Source organism: Saccopteryx bilineata, chromosome 7, assembly GCF_036850765.1.
Source record: "Saccopteryx bilineata isolate mSacBil1 chromosome 7, mSacBil1_pri_phased_curated, whole genome shotgun sequence".
Taxonomy (NCBI): domain Eukaryota; kingdom Metazoa; phylum Chordata; class Mammalia; order Chiroptera; family Emballonuridae; genus Saccopteryx; species Saccopteryx bilineata.
In genome coordinates, this window is record NC_089496.1 from 45,520,179 (window position 1) to 45,538,280 (window position 18,102).

Below are 18,102 nucleotides of genomic sequence, written 5' to 3' on the forward strand. Positions count from 1 at the left end.
GCGGAACCTTGAGACACATTAGTTTAAATCACACACTGTCAACCACTGGGTTGAGTTGGTGCCGAAGTCCAGATGTCTAGCATCAGAAATACCCTATCAAAAGATGGACGGGGTCAAGATGTACAATCTGAACCATCTAGAGATTACTGGGGGAGTGGGGGTGGGCTATGAAACACCTTGCTGATTCCTAAAGGGGAATTCCAGTCCGACGTCCACCAGTGTACCTCCTCTCGTGAGGAAAGGAAAGAGACCTAGGAAAGCTAATCTGGAACTTCCAAAGTGAAGCCTTTCTGTAATACGAGTTTAGCTTGAGTTTACAAAGAAACTTCAAAAACCACATTTTCTTCTTTTGATGTTTAATACCTGAGGGCACCTGGGCATAATTTATGCTTATTACCATGGTGCTCAGTTTACATAACAGTAGGCTGTACAAAATATGTCTCCACCGATTTCCCTGTTTCTTGCCATTGTTTATTTAATCACACCGTGCATTGAGAATCAGGCAGCCAAATCGGCATTCGAGAGACTTGCACTGAGTTACGTAAGAATAGGGGCACTTCAAATGTCAGCCCAGATGTGCTCAGGCGCCAGCTGGTTTAGGTCTGGTGACGAAGTAATGTGACTTAAGGTGTGTCCTCTCTATGAATGCCACCGGGGGAGTGTCCGGCAGGGAGGGCTCTAGACACATGCTCTTAATTCCGAACGGGTTTTTGCTCTTAATTCCCAATGTTTATAGCTGGGTCCTGTTAAGTATCACTGGCTTTGACACATTTTTAAAATAATGTACATGGACATAATGCCTTTATTTTTAATTCTAAAAAATCTAAGTAAAAGAGAAGTTTATCAGTGTGTACAGTTGTTAGGTTCGTGATGTTTGTCAGGAGTCCCCCACCCCCTGGGAAATAAATACCAATGAAAGAGAGAAAACTAGTTAGCACCTTTAGACAGTTTAGTAATGACATTAGAACTGCCAAATGACTGTTTTCACTGTTGTCCTGGTGATGGTAGGATGCTCACGCACCATCCCAGCGGACATAACCATTTTCTTCAGAAGCCTGGAAACACTTGTTTCTACCAGAAGTCATCAGGGGTCTTCCCAACCCTTCCATTGCTCCCTGTGGAAATCCAGTATTTCAGTGTGTAAGACACTCCAGTACCCATGTGCCTTCTATTCAAAGGCAAGTATCTTATAGGGGGTCACAACTTCGGCTGTGAAGAGCAGGTGGGACACCTGAGAGCAAAGCTCTGTCCACTGCCTCCTGAGCATTTTCCTGGCTGTGTATGGACTTCAGGCCAGGTTACCTGGTCTGTCTTGGTCTCTGTCTGCATCAGATGGGACTAATACTGTGCTCTTAAACTAGATTATAAAGCAACCAGCCAGTGCCTCACTCGCCGGCCCCTCATAAGTAGTAGCTATTGTGACCATTTTACACAAACAGGAGACTGTCGGGACTGCCCAAGTTTGCAAAGCTAAAAGATAGTAGAGTCGAGACTCAGAATCCAGTTCTGTGCAGCCTCACTTGTCCAAGCTTCTTCCGCCCCAACCCTCTGCCTCCCTTTAGACCCCAAATCTCCCGGCACAGAGGCCGGAGGAAGTAAGACATACTTTTGCCTAGCATTGTATAAGCCCTGGAATGTTCTAGGCCACCAAATATTGGAGGTAAGGTAAGAAATGACTCAAGCTTCATAACAGCCTAAACCTGGAAAAGAACTAACCAAGTTCAATTCCCTAGTATAAATATAAAGACATGGATTTCCTTCTCAAATATTAAAAAATAAAAAAGTCTTCAAATTCTCTTAATATAAACTACCCTAGGCTAATTGCATAACTGGTATTTGTGCATAGGGCATAAACATACACATATAGAAACACAAATATATCACTCCTCAGATATGCACACCTCCAGAGAAGATTAGCTTCCAAGATCTTTTTCAAAGCCCAAAGTTCCCCTTGTAACTTATTCATTCTACAGCCCAAAAGCACCTCCCAATTTTTTTTAAGTGAGAGGTGGGGAGATAGAAAGATTCCTGCATGTGCCCCAACCAGGACCCATCTGGCAATCAGCACGTGGAGCCAATGCTGAAATCAACCAAGCTATCTTTAGCACCTGAGGCTGACACGGTCAAACTAATGGAGCTGTCCTCAGCTCCCTGGGCTGATGCTGGAACCATTTGAGCCACTGGCTGTGAGGGGGAGAGAAAGGAGAAAGGGAGGAGAAGAGAAGCAGATGGTTGCTTCTCACATGGGTCCTGACCTAGGATTGAACTGGGATGACCGCACGCTGAGCCAACACTCTATCCACTGAGCCAACCAGCCACGGCCTCGATTTTTATTTTCACTTCATTTCTGGAAACACTTCTTGAAGGGGAGGCTAGGAAGAGGACAAGGTCCAATCCTGCAAGAATGGGCTGCATTTCTTGGGGAGGCAAAGTGCACAAGTGGTGACCACAAAGTCTGGTGAGAGCAACTCTAGCGTGAGAGGTGGGCAGATGCTACAGGACAGGGGGAGGGCCGACTGTAACAACTCTGTCTTCACAGGTAGAAGAGGCTTCCCGCCCCGGAGGAAAATATTAATATTTCTGCTTCACGCAAAGTCTTACCGAAATAAACATTCTAGCACACATTTCACTAGATAAGGTCTTTAACCAATATGGTAGCATACTTAACCCCAAGTTGGGGTTCTAGGATGGGGTCATGTTTACAGTGAGGGTGAATTAAATACTGAATGAAAATTGTTTAGAGCAGTCTCTGCAGATAGTGCAGACTCCTTCATGGGCACCGAGAAATGGACCGAAGTTCTGTGAAGCCTGTAGCTTTAGACCTACTTTATGAGAAAAACAAACAAACAAAAAAACGTGACATTAAAAAGTACTTACGAAAGTAACTACCACACAAAATACAAAATTTAAAAGTTGGCACTATCAAAACATCACAAATTCAAATCCAGAAAGAGAAGCCAGTATGTGAATTAATGAACCCCCTCACACACCACTCTAAATACTTCTTTTGGGCTGCACATTCTTTGATTACTTCTCACGTGACAATCTTGAATACTTTGTACAAGGTGCAAAGATAAATCAGTCTTTCCTCAAGTGTGGGTGGCTGACCTTTACATTATTGATAATTCATGAAAGTTACTTACAGACACACAGCTCTTTATTGGTTATGCAACATACATTTTTTAGGATGGTTGTCAAATTTGTAAACTCCTCTATTAATTGTTTTTCATATATGAGCCATAAGTACGCAGGGCACTACAAACTTTCTTATGCATTGACTAAATATTTTTTTGTTAATTATACTCATTAATCAGTTGTCAGTACTTTTTGTTGATAGATACATGTGTGTATGTATATACATCAAATGAGCAAGAAACTTAAACACAGAATTCTCATTAAAAATGGTGTATTTATATAAATAAATGTATATTTGCATTACTGAGTATAGTCCTAACAGAAGGAACTTCCACATTAACTAAACATAGATAAAACTTAACCCTCTACTTATTCTATGCATCTAAAAAGTAGAAATCTCCAGACTAGCTTCTGGCGCCATACATTTCAAATCAATTCCTACTGGCAGATGTCATAGTCGACATTCATGCTGCCATGCTGCCTCTGACCCTGCCCCTATGTGTAAGGACCCAGCTGAGCTGGCACAGTGGACGGTATTTCTGGGAAGTGATTCCCGCATTAGGATGGCCAGGGATAACTTAGCTAGACACAGAGATGACTGTGAGCTGTATAAATACTATATATCCCACTAAACCCAAACTAAAGGTGTTCTCCAATTCACTTCCCCTTAGCTGTATCTCAAAAATACTGTCAACTCCAATGTCACTGAACCCAAGGAGAAATGTTACAGAGGGGAAGTCAGAGTGGAAAAGGAAAACATTAACCGATCGCTATGATCTTAGGAAGTCTGACAAGTTATGATCCTACGAATGCATTGCTGTGTACACTGACAGGGCTCCTCCAGGACCTTGCAAAGGGCCGGGTGAACACTAGCCATGTGCTCACAGAGAGTAAAACATATATTGTACAAATGAGGGGCCCTGGGGTTTGAGCTTCATCAGCCTCACAATAAATGTGGCTCTATGGTTCCTATTATTATTCATCATTTATCTCAGTCTGCACATGTCTGGTCTCTCTAAATAAATTTCAATTCCTTGGAGACAGGAAGTACTGTCTCAAATATTAGCATATAGGAAATACTTAAAATGTGTGTGGTAGTCTTCACCATCCATACTAATCTTGACAGAGACAGAAAGAATCTATGTATAATATAAATGTACACACATGTATATTTGTGTACATATCCATATGTGTGGTTTTAGATATATACATGCATAAATATACGTATGAACATACTAATGTATTATATATGTGTACTATAGTTTTACTTATATATAAATATATGTATATATGTAAATGTATATTTACATGCACATGTGTATACATTTATCTATGCATTATGTACATATATCACTTCTACATATAATACCAAAGGAACAGTGCATCTTTCCATGGTAATAAGTGTTGTCCAGATCTCATTTTTTTCAAGGAGGTCTATCTCAGGAGAAAGTCACCATTATTGCCTAGCAGGCGATGAACAGGGCTTCCTCCAGGAGCCCAGTGGGTGAGCCAGGCAAGGGCCACTCTGGTCACGAGGAGACCATCAGTGCCGGGGCTGGACAGAGAGTCTGTAGTTAGCGACTCAAGAAGAGCCACTTTGACTCCTGCCACAGTGGAAGGAGTTATTGGGAAGACTTCATCGTAAAGACAACATCCCTCAGTCTGGTATCTGCTTGCAGCTGGTCTTAAAAAAAAAAAGGTGAGAGTCAATGCAACATTCCAGTGCTTACTGCAAGCAGAAAACACAATCTTCTTTAAACAGATTTAGCCTGTTCAATGAAAGGCATTTTCAAAAACAAACATATAAACTTCTGACATTTGCTGTTTCCGATTTTCGGATTCTAAATAAACATTTGCTATTCAACACTTTAGCCAGGTCAATATGAAACAAATCTACTACTTTTTTTTTTAAGTCTAGTTTTTTGTCTTATTTTATTTTATTTTTTTAGATTTTATTTATTGATTTCAGAGAGAGGAGTGAACGAGAGAGAGAGAGAGAGAGAGAGAGAGAATAGGGGGTGAAAAGGAGCAGGAAGCCTCAACTTGTAGCATATGTGCCTTGACCGGGTAAGCCCAGTATTTCGAACTGGTGACCTCAGCATTCCAGGTAGGTGCTTTAGTGACCACAGGCCAAGCACAAATTTACTACATCGAGAATCAAAATGTATCAACTGCAATCCAGCAAGTCTTTCTTCAGCGGTGCCCATGATAGGTCTGCACCGTCAGGATCTGCGGTCAGGGGCAAGGATGGGCAGGGAGAGAAACTCAAAGGCGTGGAGGGTCAGGTTGCACCCTGAAAGCAAAAGCTGGACTTTGAAGGGGGTCAACAGCACTGTGTCCTCTGTCTCCCAGACCTCAGGCTAAAGCAGTCCTAGCAAAGCCCCTCTTACTCAGTGTCACCAGCCTGCTCCCGCCCTAGGGCTTCTCCACTGTCGTCCACAGAAGGAATCGGGTTTCCTGAAAACAGCTGTCAGTTTGCATTTCTCGAATTGTCAAGATGAGAAATGTCTCCAACATACATGTACTACTCTAAAGGAAACCACTTTCCAAAGACTACGGAAGGCCCTCTGTCAACCCGGCCAGCTGCAGGCAGAGGGGGCAGTTCTGTCTGCATGTGTCAGTCCCACATCAGAAAACAGCATACTACAGGGAAACAGCCAGACGCTTGTGACACTCACCAGACAGGATGCTCACCAGCAACGTCTCATCATCAAGGGCGAGCTGACTGTCTACAGGTGAGAAGTGGGCAAAGGGAAAAACTGCTGAACGCGGACGGCATCATGGAGACCGTCAGGAAGGTCTAGATTGGGGGTGAACGCTTCCCCTGGCTCTGCACCGGGGACCTGCCGGTGAACCACGGGAGGGAGCAAGAGGCATCTGGCCGCCACGCCGCAGGGTGCAGGCAGCGACAAGCGTTTCACTCATTCACCCATTTCTTCTCCCCACAGGAAACGTCCTCCTGGGGTTGTGCCCAGAGGCCCAAGACACAGTGTTTCTTTTGAATCCTGGGTTGTCGTTTTTTTTCTTCTTCTTTTTTTTTTTTCCAAATAAATACAGGCCACAGGAAAGGCCATGTTGGAAACCATTGGCCTTGACACCACTTTCCAGTCCTCGGTGGCAAAAACCTTTGCCAGCGTCTCAAGTACCTCTGGCCACACTGACGAGAAAGTGGCCAGGGGCTGCAGTGCCAACGCTGGGCGGTTCAAGGGTCCCCCGTACACTCTCCTCAGTCTTTCCTGGGACGCTCCTGATGCCCTCACACAGCTGTCACACGCCCCAAACAGCATCGCGAGTAGGTGGACACCGATCACGTTCTGTTAAACCGCTAAGGTAGAACGTTCGCAGAAGGATTCTAAACATAGTTATTTAGCAAATACACAAAATGACCAAAAAAAAAAAAATAATGGAATGTTGACCATTTAATAGGGTAGATGAGAACTTTAGAATTATTAACTCAGTTCTCACCAGCCAACTCCATGGATAGGTGCTGCTCGTATCCTCATTACACAGAGGAGGAAACTGAGGCACGGTGTAGTTAAACCGTTTGTCCACAAACGGCTGACAAGAGGCAGGGGTGTATATTTGAACAGAAACAAGATGGGTTTACTATGCTGCCTCCCCGATGACCCTTATCTTAAGGGTTCAGTTCCTTTCTGAAGAAGGAAACATAGATCCATTGTGTCTGCAGGGGGCCTAGGGATGGTCCCGTCTAGTTCTTCACCTGCTTGGCAATTTGGCGCACGCTCAGCTCTGTGTACCTGACTGAAATTCCAGTTCCAGCTCACACTTACCAGCCATGGAAACTTTGGCAAGTTATGTAACCTTCTGTGCCTCAGTTTGTTCACCTTTAAAGTGGAGACAATATGGGACATATTGCACGCCCGCCTACTGAGCACACCATGCTGCTTTTCTGAGAAGATAACTCACATGTTTACTAAGCTATCATCAGAGCCAAATTCTACATTGTTAATAGTAACTATGTTATTTTGCTTTCCAGAGACTTTTACCTTTATGAATTTGGTGGTTTATAAATCTACCCTGTGAAATAAAGCAGCATGGATTTATTGCCTGGGTTTTGGAGATGAAGAAACTACTAAGCAGAGACTCACAAGAAGGCTGCTGACACTCAGGGTCAAGAACCACGAAGTCTGTATTACTATTGGTCAGTAATACCGCATCTCCTAATAAGGCCCCTGTAGGAAAACCTGAGTTGACAACAGCAAAGCTGAGACTCCTGACATTTGGGCAAAGTTCCAAATGACTTGTTAGGTTAGTAGCATCACAGAAATAACTGAAGGAATAAATGAACTGGGTCAGTTTAAGAGGTGTGGCCTGCCCCAGGACCTTTACACTGCCTGTTCCTGCTGCCTGGAATTCCATGCTCCTTATATGTCCTCACGGCTAATTCTCTCGCTTCTGTCAAGGTTCTGCTCACGATCAGCTTCTCAGTGAGGCCTACCTATCCTGACCAACCAATTAAACACTCCAACACTTCCTCATCCCAATCCACCCTAACCTGTTCTAATCTTTCCCTTGTCTGTCTTTCACCAGTGGAACATAAACTCCCCAAAGGCTGGGGCCTTTGTTCACTGAAAAAAGACCAAATGCCTAGAACCATGCCTGGTACAAAACAAGTACTCAAAACACATTCTTTCACACGGAAATTCAACACACACAGGCACTGTTACAGATGTACCAAATAATCAAATCTGGTAAGAACGATCCACCAGTTGACGCTCTGAGATCAAAGCCAAAAGGTTTCATAGCACTGGGATACACGGGTGGAGGAGGAGGACTTTCACGAGCCTGTGACATGAACTCCAGTGCTAAATTTAGTGCTCTTGCTATTCCTACGATTCCTGTGACCAGTTTAATTTCACCTGTATCTAGAACGTGAGGGTCAAGAATGTTTTTCTACAAACTCAAGTGTCTACTCACGGGTAAGAAGCAAAAAGCAATATCCTGATCAGCTCTTCCCTTCTCCAGGAAACAGAGAGTCAGGCTATGAATCAACTGACAGCGAGGCTGATAGAGAAACACATCAGAGTTTACAGGGCGGTGGAATTTCTAGGCAATATAAATTGGGGGAGGGTCTTAGCTGGGATATTCCAACAGTACATGGTGACAGGGGCTCCAGTTCTAGATCAGTGATGACACACAAGGAAGAAAAAAGGGACACAAGAGCAGCACTCTTCCAAGAGGAAGGAGGAGGATAGCTAAAACAGAGGATCTTGGTGAAAAATCACACTTTCACTAGGGGAAAATCACACTCTCCTTGTTCTCCAACCCCAAACCCTTGTTCTTTATGGGCACAAGAAAATCATTAAAAACAAGAGCGAAGCGGACGTGTGCAAGACAATACTCAACTTAATTAATCTGTACTAAACAATACAGTTGTAACGAACGCTATCAGCCTTGTGCACTGAAGGCCTTGAAAAATCCGTCAAGCAAGAAATACGCCATATTCCCATCAACCTTCATTTCGTTACTGCTTAACGATTCTGACTGGTGGTTAACAGGTAAACACTCAGGAGGTTCTCCGAGATGGAAATGCCGCCTACACATCTCTCTAATACTCGATAGAACTTCCATTAAATGCTTCATCAGATATATTTTTACTCATGTCTCTTCATCAAAAGTGTATTTATGTGACACTGCCTACTAATCAGGTTATTTTTATTCTTATTTCTTTTCTGCATATATAGCTGGTGTCTGAAATTCAGGGGGCTCTCTTCAGCCAAGGAATACAATAGTTTAAAATGGTCTCTTCACCCTGAGAATTTCAACTGTTTGTTCATTTTAACTTTTACTTTACATAAAGATTGTCAGTTTCAAAGTAATTCCAAAGTATAGTAACAGTCAACTTTGTTACTCAGCTCACCTAAATCATAGCTATTGTCATAAACTTGATTTTTTAAAAATATTTTCACTAAGAGAACTAGCCCTTTGGGATGATCATTACTTAAAAGCCGAATTTCCGAAAATTTATGGAACCCTTAACCCTCTTAAAACTGTTTTTACAATACTAAAGACAATGTCTACAAATTGAAAAGGCTGTGGGGATTCACCAACAGTTAGTTTTAAATCATCGAATTGATTACAAACTAAATCCTCAAGAAGGATAACTGTAACACTGTTTAATAAGTGTTACTTACTTTTCTTTTAACCAGCTGGTCAAGTAGGCAGGTGATGTAGAAAAAAATCTTACATTAATTAGTTTGCTTTGACAGAACTGTTCACCAGGAGAGTGAGATATGCAATAATAATAGCCTTCCCTAGGTCAGAAAACATTCTTTATTTATATATTTATTTCTTTTATTTATTATTTTATGTTTATTATTAAAAGTAAGGTAAAGAACTTGAACTAACAAAATTTTTACCGGAACTTTGCACTACTGGCATTTTAGCATTGTTATAAACTATCCATCATGAAAAATCTGATTTATCTTTTAAGCACCTTCAGTTATGACTATTTAGGCACGAAATGAATCAGCAAATATGTTAACTCCATTAAACTCCTGCCAAAGACAACCAAAACTTGCCTAGCTCTTCTGTCACACCTTTATCAGAGGAGATGGCAGACACATGGTCAATTACTCATCAAGATCATCTGTTGAAAGGCATTCTGTACACATTTTCAATGACTTTTTCCCCATTCCAGATGCCCCATATCGCATCCTATTCTAAACTAGCGTTCAGTGCTTAACAAGCACCCACTGTGTGCGAAAAGAAAACGTTACAGTAAGGAAAGGAGCATAAGGCTTGGCCTCAGGTTATTCGTGCATAAATACACAGCAATGGTGATTTATTCTGTCAACTTTGTAGAAACGTGAGCAGCATCCACATGGCTGAATCCATGCCATTCATTCGAAAATGACTTTCTGGGGCAATTTACAGGTTCTCCAGATTAGACAACCCCGTTGGGGTATCAGCTTCATCTTCCAGCCTACACGGGACAATTCGTGGGCGCCGGCCACACCTTCTGCAGGTGGCTGGATCCCCTGAGCCAGACGAACCCAACCCACCACCCCTCCCAGGAGCTCCGGAGAGCAGTGTGCACTTGTGTGCAAGGACTTCTGCGAATTCAAGGACTTGTTGAAAGGCCCCGGGGTCCTGGGCAGGAAGGGAACGCAGTCGCCCCGCGAGGCGCCCCTCCCCACGGTCCCCGCGGCCCCGACGCCCGGGGCACTGCGCAGGCCGCCGGCGCCGCCGACCCCGGGTGCAGCCGGCACACCTCGGGCCTAGCACCGTCTGAAAGGCAAATCGCGGAGCCCGGGAGCATTTAAACGCCCGGCCGCGGGCCCCCGGGGACAGCTCTGCAGCGGACGCCGCCGCAGGGGCCTCCGGGGCGGCCCGGCCCCCGGGCGTTGGGCGCGGCCCACGGGTGCAGCCGGGACCTCAGTCCGCAGCGCCCCGGCGTCCGCGCCAGCCAGGCCGGCCCCGCGGCAGGCGCCCGGGTCCCCCGCGCCGGCGTGCCCGGCCCGACCCGGGGAGCAGGCGGGCACCGGGTCCTCCACCGCCGGCCCCGGCCCCCGCCCGCCGCACCACACCTAGCAACCGGCGCTGACAGGACGCAGCGGCGGCGGCGGGCGGAGGAAGCGGAATGGCTGCCGCGGTGGAGCCACCCCCGCCCCCCCGCGCCCGCCTCCCGGCGGCGGCGGCGGCGGCCGAGCCCTGACAGCTCGAGCCCGGGCGGAAGCGGCGGGCGGCGGGCGGCGTGCAGCGCCCCCCCCCCCGGCGCCCCAGGCCGCTCCGACCGCGCGGGCCAACTAACTCCGCACCGCGCCGGCCCCGCGCCGGCCCCGCACCCGCCCCGCCCCGCCGCCGCATCTGCCCGCCGCCCCCGCCCGGCGCACCCCTCGCCCTGCGCTCTGCAGCCGGCGCGCACGCCCCTCGGGGTCCCCCAGCCCGCCGGCCCGGCCCCCCGGGGCGCCCCCCACCCCGCCCCCCGGGCACCTCGCGCCCCCGCCGCCCGCCGCCCCCACGCCCCGGGCCGGCACGCGCCCGCCCGCCCCGCCCCGCCCCGCCGGCCACCCCTGGCCATTCTGGGGTGCTCTCCCGGGCAGGAGTTTCCCCGCGCCGGGCGCCCCCGCCCACCCCCCGGCCATGTACCGATGTGGTTGTCCTCGATGTGCTCGATGAGGTCGGCCAGGGTGGGGAAGTGCAGCCCGCAGCCCCCGAACCGGCAGGTATTGGAGAAGAAGGAGGCGGCGGCGATGCCTGTCATGGTGCTACATCGAGAGCCCCCCTGGTGTCGACTCTGCGAGCGCCGGACGGGCGGGCGGGCGGGCGGAGGGAGGGAGGGCGGCAGGGAGGGGTGAGGGGAGGAGGGGCTGGGGGAGGGGGAGAGAGGCGGGGTGAGGGGAGCCGAGGACGGGACGCAGGGAGAGGGGCGAGAGCGAGGCGAGGAGAGCGAGCAGAGACCGGGAGGCTGAGGGGAGGTGGCGGTGGTGGCGGCGGTGGAGGCGGCGGCGGCGGCGGCGGGAGCGGCGGGGGAGGGGGGGCGGCCGCCGCAGCTGGGAGGAGGGATCAGGGCGCGCGGCAACAGCTGTGCAGCCCCAACCTCTGCTCCTTGACGGAGGCCTCACCTGGGAGCGCCTGCCACCAACTTTTATCTCCCTGGGCCTGCTCTTCGCAGTTGGTAATACGTGCAATCTGTTTGGAGCCTCCTAGGTTATGTATATTACATTCTTGTTATATACACATCTATTAATTACACATGCATCCAGCCATGGGAACCCGGGGACTTATCCAGGCCCCTCTCGGGGACATTGGTTTGCACTTGGCCACCTGTCTAGGTGACATTCACAGGGGACCCAGGAAAGGTAATTTTGTGCACCTTACTCTCTAAACTTTCATTCAAAAAAAAAAAAAAAAGTCCATATTCTCTGGAGGTTTGTACTAATTGATTTTAATGAAATTTCCCACTAGGCCCAAGAAAATCTTAGCTTTATTTAAATTTCAAAATAGAGTGCTTGATTGTCAAGTACATTTGCGTGTGTTTTACATATGCACCACTTTTGTTATATTCCCTGATACTTCTGGGAAAACAAAAGCTAAAATGATTTTATTTCCCCAGAATACAGCCCCCCACTGCCCTATCTCAGGTCTGGGAATTAACGCATCTATCTCCCTGGGAGCAAACTGTCAGCGGAGAAAGGACAGTGCATAGGTTAAGGCTAGAAGGAATGGGAACAGGGTCAAGGGACATATTTACTCTTCATTTAAAAGAGAAGGGATTCTCCAATCAATCAAGATTGCACCATCCCCTAAGCATTCCAAACATAATGTTTGACCACTTAAGCACTTAAGTTGAATTTAGTAGCTCTGCTGAAAACTAGTATTTTCCTAAAAATCAATTACCTCCTTGTCCCCACCCCACTGCAGTCAAATTTTACCTGTTAAGCATGTGTTCTTCTGTAGCGTTTTTCTACGTGTCTCAAGAACATTACATTTTCAGCAGTTCATGATCCAACGATGCCTTTTTTAGTTAATGCCAGGTATATCGTGTTTAGCATTTTTTCCTTTGGACAGATTTCACTCATCATCTGGTGCAGATGCATGGAGAAATAGTCTTCTCCTCTCCATAAACTGTATTCATCTATAGTGTTATTTCTAATAATAGGATTGTTAAGCCTTTTCATTTCTGTATTTAGAATAAAGGCACAGCAGAGTTTTACAGTCGCAATGATTGGGCGTGATGAGTTCCCTCAGCCATGACATGGCTTCTTCTCTCTCTCGTTTCTTCTGTCTCCCAGCTCACAAAGGTGACAGACTTGTGCTGAGGTGAGAGCTGGGTTTGGTGAGGCTGGGGCAGTTGTGTTGTTGAAGTTCAGCTTGGTGCCAAGAACAGTTTCCTGGGCCCGCTTGGCAGGGAGGCCTGGGTGGGCCTGATAATGAGCCAAGGACCCTGTTGGCAGGAGACGAGCCAGGGCCAAACAAGGGTCTAAAGAGCAGGAATTAGAATTCTAGATCTTGAATTAGAATTTTGGCAGCTGTGCTGTGCATTCAGCTGCCCCGTCTGGAAAGGCTTTAGCTGGGAGCAGGCAGAATATCTGGCAGACACACACCCAACCGAGTGATCAGACAGGGAAAGGCAGTGCAAAGGCCTCGGCCACACAGGTGCCCACACAGTGTCCCCCTAGAGATGAGCGTTTGGCACCCCTAGCATGCAGTTTCTATAAGGTGACCAACTTTTTTACAATGAAAAGGAGGACAAAAATAAATGGCAGAAAACAGTATCGTAAATAAAAGAAACATTTTATTCATTGCAATAATAATACATTATAATATGATACACGCATAATAAAAACATTTGTAATATTTTATATTGTATATTATGCTTATGTGCCTATTAATTTTAAATAATAATTGTAAGAAAAAAGTACTTATTTAGATACAAATACGTCACATCACACACAATGGATTGACCCTGCATCGATCGAATATGGACATTTACAGATTAGTCTTCCAGTATCAAAAAGGAGGCCATGGTAGAGCGTTGGCCTGGAGTGCAGAAGTCCTGGGTTCGATTCCCGGCCAGGGCACACAGGAGACGTGCCCATCTGCTTCTCCACCCCTCCCCCTCTCCTTCCTCTCTGTCTCTCTCTTCCCCTCCCGTAGCCAAGGCTCCATTGGAGCAAAGTTGGCCCCAGCACTGAGGATGGTTCTATGGCCTCTGCCTCAGGCGCTAGAATGGCTCTGGTTGCAACAGAGCAACGCCCCCTGGTGGGTATGCCGGGTGGATCCTGGTCGGGCACATGCGGGAGTCTGTCTGACTGCCTCCCCGTTTCCAACTTCAGAAAAATACAAAAAAAAAAAAAAAAAAAAAAGGAGGACATGTAGGAGGACACTTTTTGAGGGAGGACAGAACTTACAAAAGAAGGACTGTCCTCCTTAAAGGAGGACAGTTGGTCACCTTAGTTTCTAGGAAGCACCTGGAGCTTTGAAGAAGTAGCAGCCCTGTCCTCTGGAGCAAAAACTGTCAATGGGGAATTAACTCCAGAAAAGGCATGGAGAGGAACAGAAGTAGTTCAGGCAAGAGAGCTCAGAGGTGGAAAGTGCCAGAAACATGCAGGTGAAAGATGAAGGAAGTAAGGGACTGGGTTTCCATTACCTGCTATCAGTTTCACCATTCCTAAAATAAAACCTTGATAGGCCAAGTTTAATAAATAGATTTTCATAGTAAATGAGACAAAATAACATAAAAGGAATCAAGATTTTGATTTTTAAGATTAAAATTGTTCCTTTACCTTGGGCAATGACTAGTATTTTATAGGGACTTAGTTTCTCTTGCATGAAATGACCTACTCTATTAATTCTTCATGTAGGAACTGAAGCTCTGCTTAGGTGACATGCTAATCATACTTGTTTTTGTAAAAGTCCAGGCATTTTACGTCTTTCTATTAGGAACATAATCATGATCTTTTACATCTGGAAGATGTTCTGGCCATCAGACCCACTGATTTTGTAGATGCGGTAAGGATGACCTGAACTGGAGCCGGAGCCTGGAGTGAGTTCTTCCCCAGCATACACAGTCTTCTGTCTGTACTCCTAGTGCACTCGGTAAGGCAGCAATAGACAGTAAAAGGACAAAGATATAGTAACCACAGGCAAATTTTTTTCAAAAAATTACTTTAGCCTGACCAGGTGGTGTGACAGTAGATAGAGTGTCAGCCTGGGACTCAGAAGGCCCAGGTTTGAAACCTTGAGGTCACTGGCTTGAGCGTGGGGTCATAGACGTGACCCCATGGTCGCTGGCTTGAGCCCAAAGGTTGCCAGCTTGAAGCCCAAGGTCGCTGGCTTGATCAAGCACTCACTGGCTTGGCTGGAGCCCCCCAGTCAAAGCACATATGAGAAAACAGTCAATGAACAACTAAGGTGCCATGACAGAGAATTGATGCTTCTCATCTCTGTCTGTTCCCTTCTCATTCCTTCCTGTCTGTCTGTTCTTGTCTGTCCCCCTCTCAAAAAAAAAAAAAAAAAGAAAGAAAAGTTGCTTTACAATGGCATGCTTATCATTATGTACTAAAAATGTTTGTTTCAAGGGTTTCCCTTCAAAGAAAGTCAACACAAGGCTATAAAAACATAGAACAAACACTTCAACCTGTTATGTCCAAGAGAAAGTGATGGCTGATACACCTCTGTGTTTATGAAAAACTTTTGACTGCCTGATTTGGGTAGTAACAATACTTCAAAGGAAAGGGACAGTGAGAGAACTGAGGAGTTAGGAGGATATGATAATGGATTAGAAGCATTCCCTGGGTTTAAGACTTCCCTTTTCTTGGAAACAATTTGCCTGTGCCCAGGGCACTGTACCTCCCAGTGTGCTGACCTAGACAAAGTTAGGACGTAGAGCGGCCCTATAGCTTGGTGCTTAGCATTACAAATGATTTGATACCCAATGTCAGTTTCCCCAAATCCAACAGGGTCATTACTTAAATTCCAGCTGCCAAGAAGGTGTAAATCCATTAGTCTAATGGAGCCAGTCGAAGCCACCAAAGGGTTCTGCTTCATGCAGTTGTCTGGCCTCTACATACAGGATTCCATTAATCTAGGGATACACGGATAATCAAAACCATGCACTTCCTGTGCCCTGCATGGACATCTGTTAGTACTACAAGAGGATGTGTATGCACATTGGATTCTATTTTGAATTTAACTCTCCATACTGCCATCAACTCTATCTTTCTTAGGTTTTCTGGGTCATTCTGCAGGTGCCTTTTAAGGGACCTTTCCTGGTTGGAAACAGGATCTTAGGTGACTTGAGGCATTCCTTTTACCGCCACCACTGCGTAGACTGGGCAGATCATGAACCCAGGTCTTCTTCAGCTCATGCTGGTCTATGACCATTTATAAGAAGGTCAGACACTCCCCAGCTCTTGAAGACTCAGGCCAACAGCGGCCTTTGTCTCAATGGGATGTTTTCTTTAGGCCTCACCTTCTTCCAGGGAGGACAATGTCTATTCCAGATTTTCTTGTTTAATATTTATGCAACCAAGTCGAGTTCTTTGTATTGATTTTTATCCCAGCTCAGAAATGAATCAGCTTTATTTGCTCTTTGACGATTAATTCCTACTTTCACCCCTAGTCTCATTCTGCCTAGAATTAAGTGTTGGCCCTAGAATGAGTAACAGGGGTTCGCTGGTTCGATGCCACTAGTGACCAATCCTCATGGGCATTACCCCTCAGTTCCTCACCTGGCTTCTTCTGCCTTCCTGGCTATCTACAGAGTCAGGGCATTGCCTTTCCAGTTCCTTGCAAGATTTCTTCCGGACTCAATGAATAAAATGCCCAGCCGATGACTACGGTTTTATTTGAGCATCACAGATCTGTCACACTGCTTCCCAGATGAGAGCTCCAACCCAAATCTGATGGGATGTGGCCAGCTCAGCCTCAGATTGAAATAAGGGCATAAGAACAGTCAAGCCATTGGTATTTTATTAGTTCCTTGAACATACCTTGATTGAAGATCTATGCAAGGCTCCTGGTGCATAACTCCAGAAGGTGTTGTTTATGTAGGCAATTGCGTGGATGGTGACCCAAGGATTTGTACAACCCTGCAGCCCTGATCCATTATGCAAGATACAAGAGATACAATTTGAGTAGGACAGGTACAGTCTCTCCACGCGTAAGGGAGCATCAGACGCTTTGTAGGGTCCTCCTGAATTGGTTCTCAGAGCCTGCCAGTGTGACTCAGTGGACTCCACGTGCTGTTCTTGCCCTCTGGCCACTCTGGTGCTGACGTGTTCCACCTTTCCAGCTTTGGCTCCCTCAGGTGATAACTTTTCTTTTTTTAATTTATTGATTTGAGGGATAGAGAGTGAGTGAGAGAGAGAGACATCAACCCTCGTTCCACTTAGATGTACATTCATTTCTTGACTAGGGATCAAACCCACCACCTGGCACATCAGGACGATGCTCCAACTAACTGAGCTACCCAGTCAGGGCCTCTCAAGTGATAACTCTTGTTGCTGTTGGCTATAATAGAGTCACTAAGGCACTAATTGAAAAAGACCACACAAGCTTTTTGCCCAGGAAAATGTCCTTAAGCTTTTTTTTTTTTTTGATTGATTGATTGATTGATTTGAGAGAGAGGAAGAAGAGAGAAAGAGAAACATCAGTTTGTTATTCCACCCATTTACGCATTCATTGGTTGACTCTTGTATGTTCCCTGCCTGTGGATCAAATCTATACAACCTTGGCATTTTGGGACAACACTCTAACCAACTGAGCTACCCAGCCAGGGCACGTCCTTAGGCATTATTGATGCTCACCCAGCAATGCCCAGTGTGGAAGATTTGCTAGCATGTTTGATTTATCCTAACTTTTTGAGGTTTCACCAGCTCACACTGTTACAGTTCTTTCCTCTAAGACTCAGACAAGTGTCAATGCAGACTGGGCTGGAGGACCAAGTTGGGAACTATGCTTTCTGGTCTTACCTCCCCTGCTAGGATGCCTCAGCACCGACCTTTGCCATCAGAACAAGCTTCCTACTCGAAGACCATCATAATAGATCCTTACGAAAGCCTCCCTGCCTTCCTGTAGTTCCCTCTCGTATCCTGACATTTCAAGATGGAGCAAATTATTATAGTTTTCCAAATGCACTCACTGTACACACACTGGCCACCTTGCTTTTGCATGTGTTGTGTCGCCTGCCAGAAACAGTCTTCCCTCTTCCTACCTTCTACTCTCCCCACACCAAACACTTTAGCAGCTCTGCCTGTCACCTCCTCTGAGAAGTCTTCTGTGCTGATCTACATGCATTTCATCTGTGTTTCAGCCAAGCTCCCTCTGTATTAGATTTTGACTGCTGGTTTACTGGTCCTTCTTCTCTAGACCCGTGGTTCCCAGACCTTTTTAATCAAGAACCCCATGAATAACAAATTTAAACCTGATCCCATGAATATTTACATTTTCATTTATAAATAACATATAGGCACTCCTATTCAAATAGAGTATGTATAT

At 46.2% G+C, this 18,102-nt stretch overlaps 1 protein-coding gene across 1 annotated transcript in view; it reads right to left on the reverse strand.

The window, feature by feature from the left end:
• Nucleotides 1-11,408, reverse strand: part of JAZF1 (JAZF zinc finger 1) — a 326,805-nt gene extending 315,397 nt beyond the window's left edge. Inside the window, exon 1 of the mRNA XM_066239967.1 lies at nt 11,248-11,408. Within this exon, the coding sequence (XP_066096064.1) occupies nt 11,248-11,362 (115 nt within the window). The 5' untranslated portion in view covers nt 11,363-11,408. The remainder of the gene's footprint in view (nt 1-11,247) is intronic.
• Between the last annotated feature and the right edge of the window lie 6,694 nt (nt 11,409-18,102).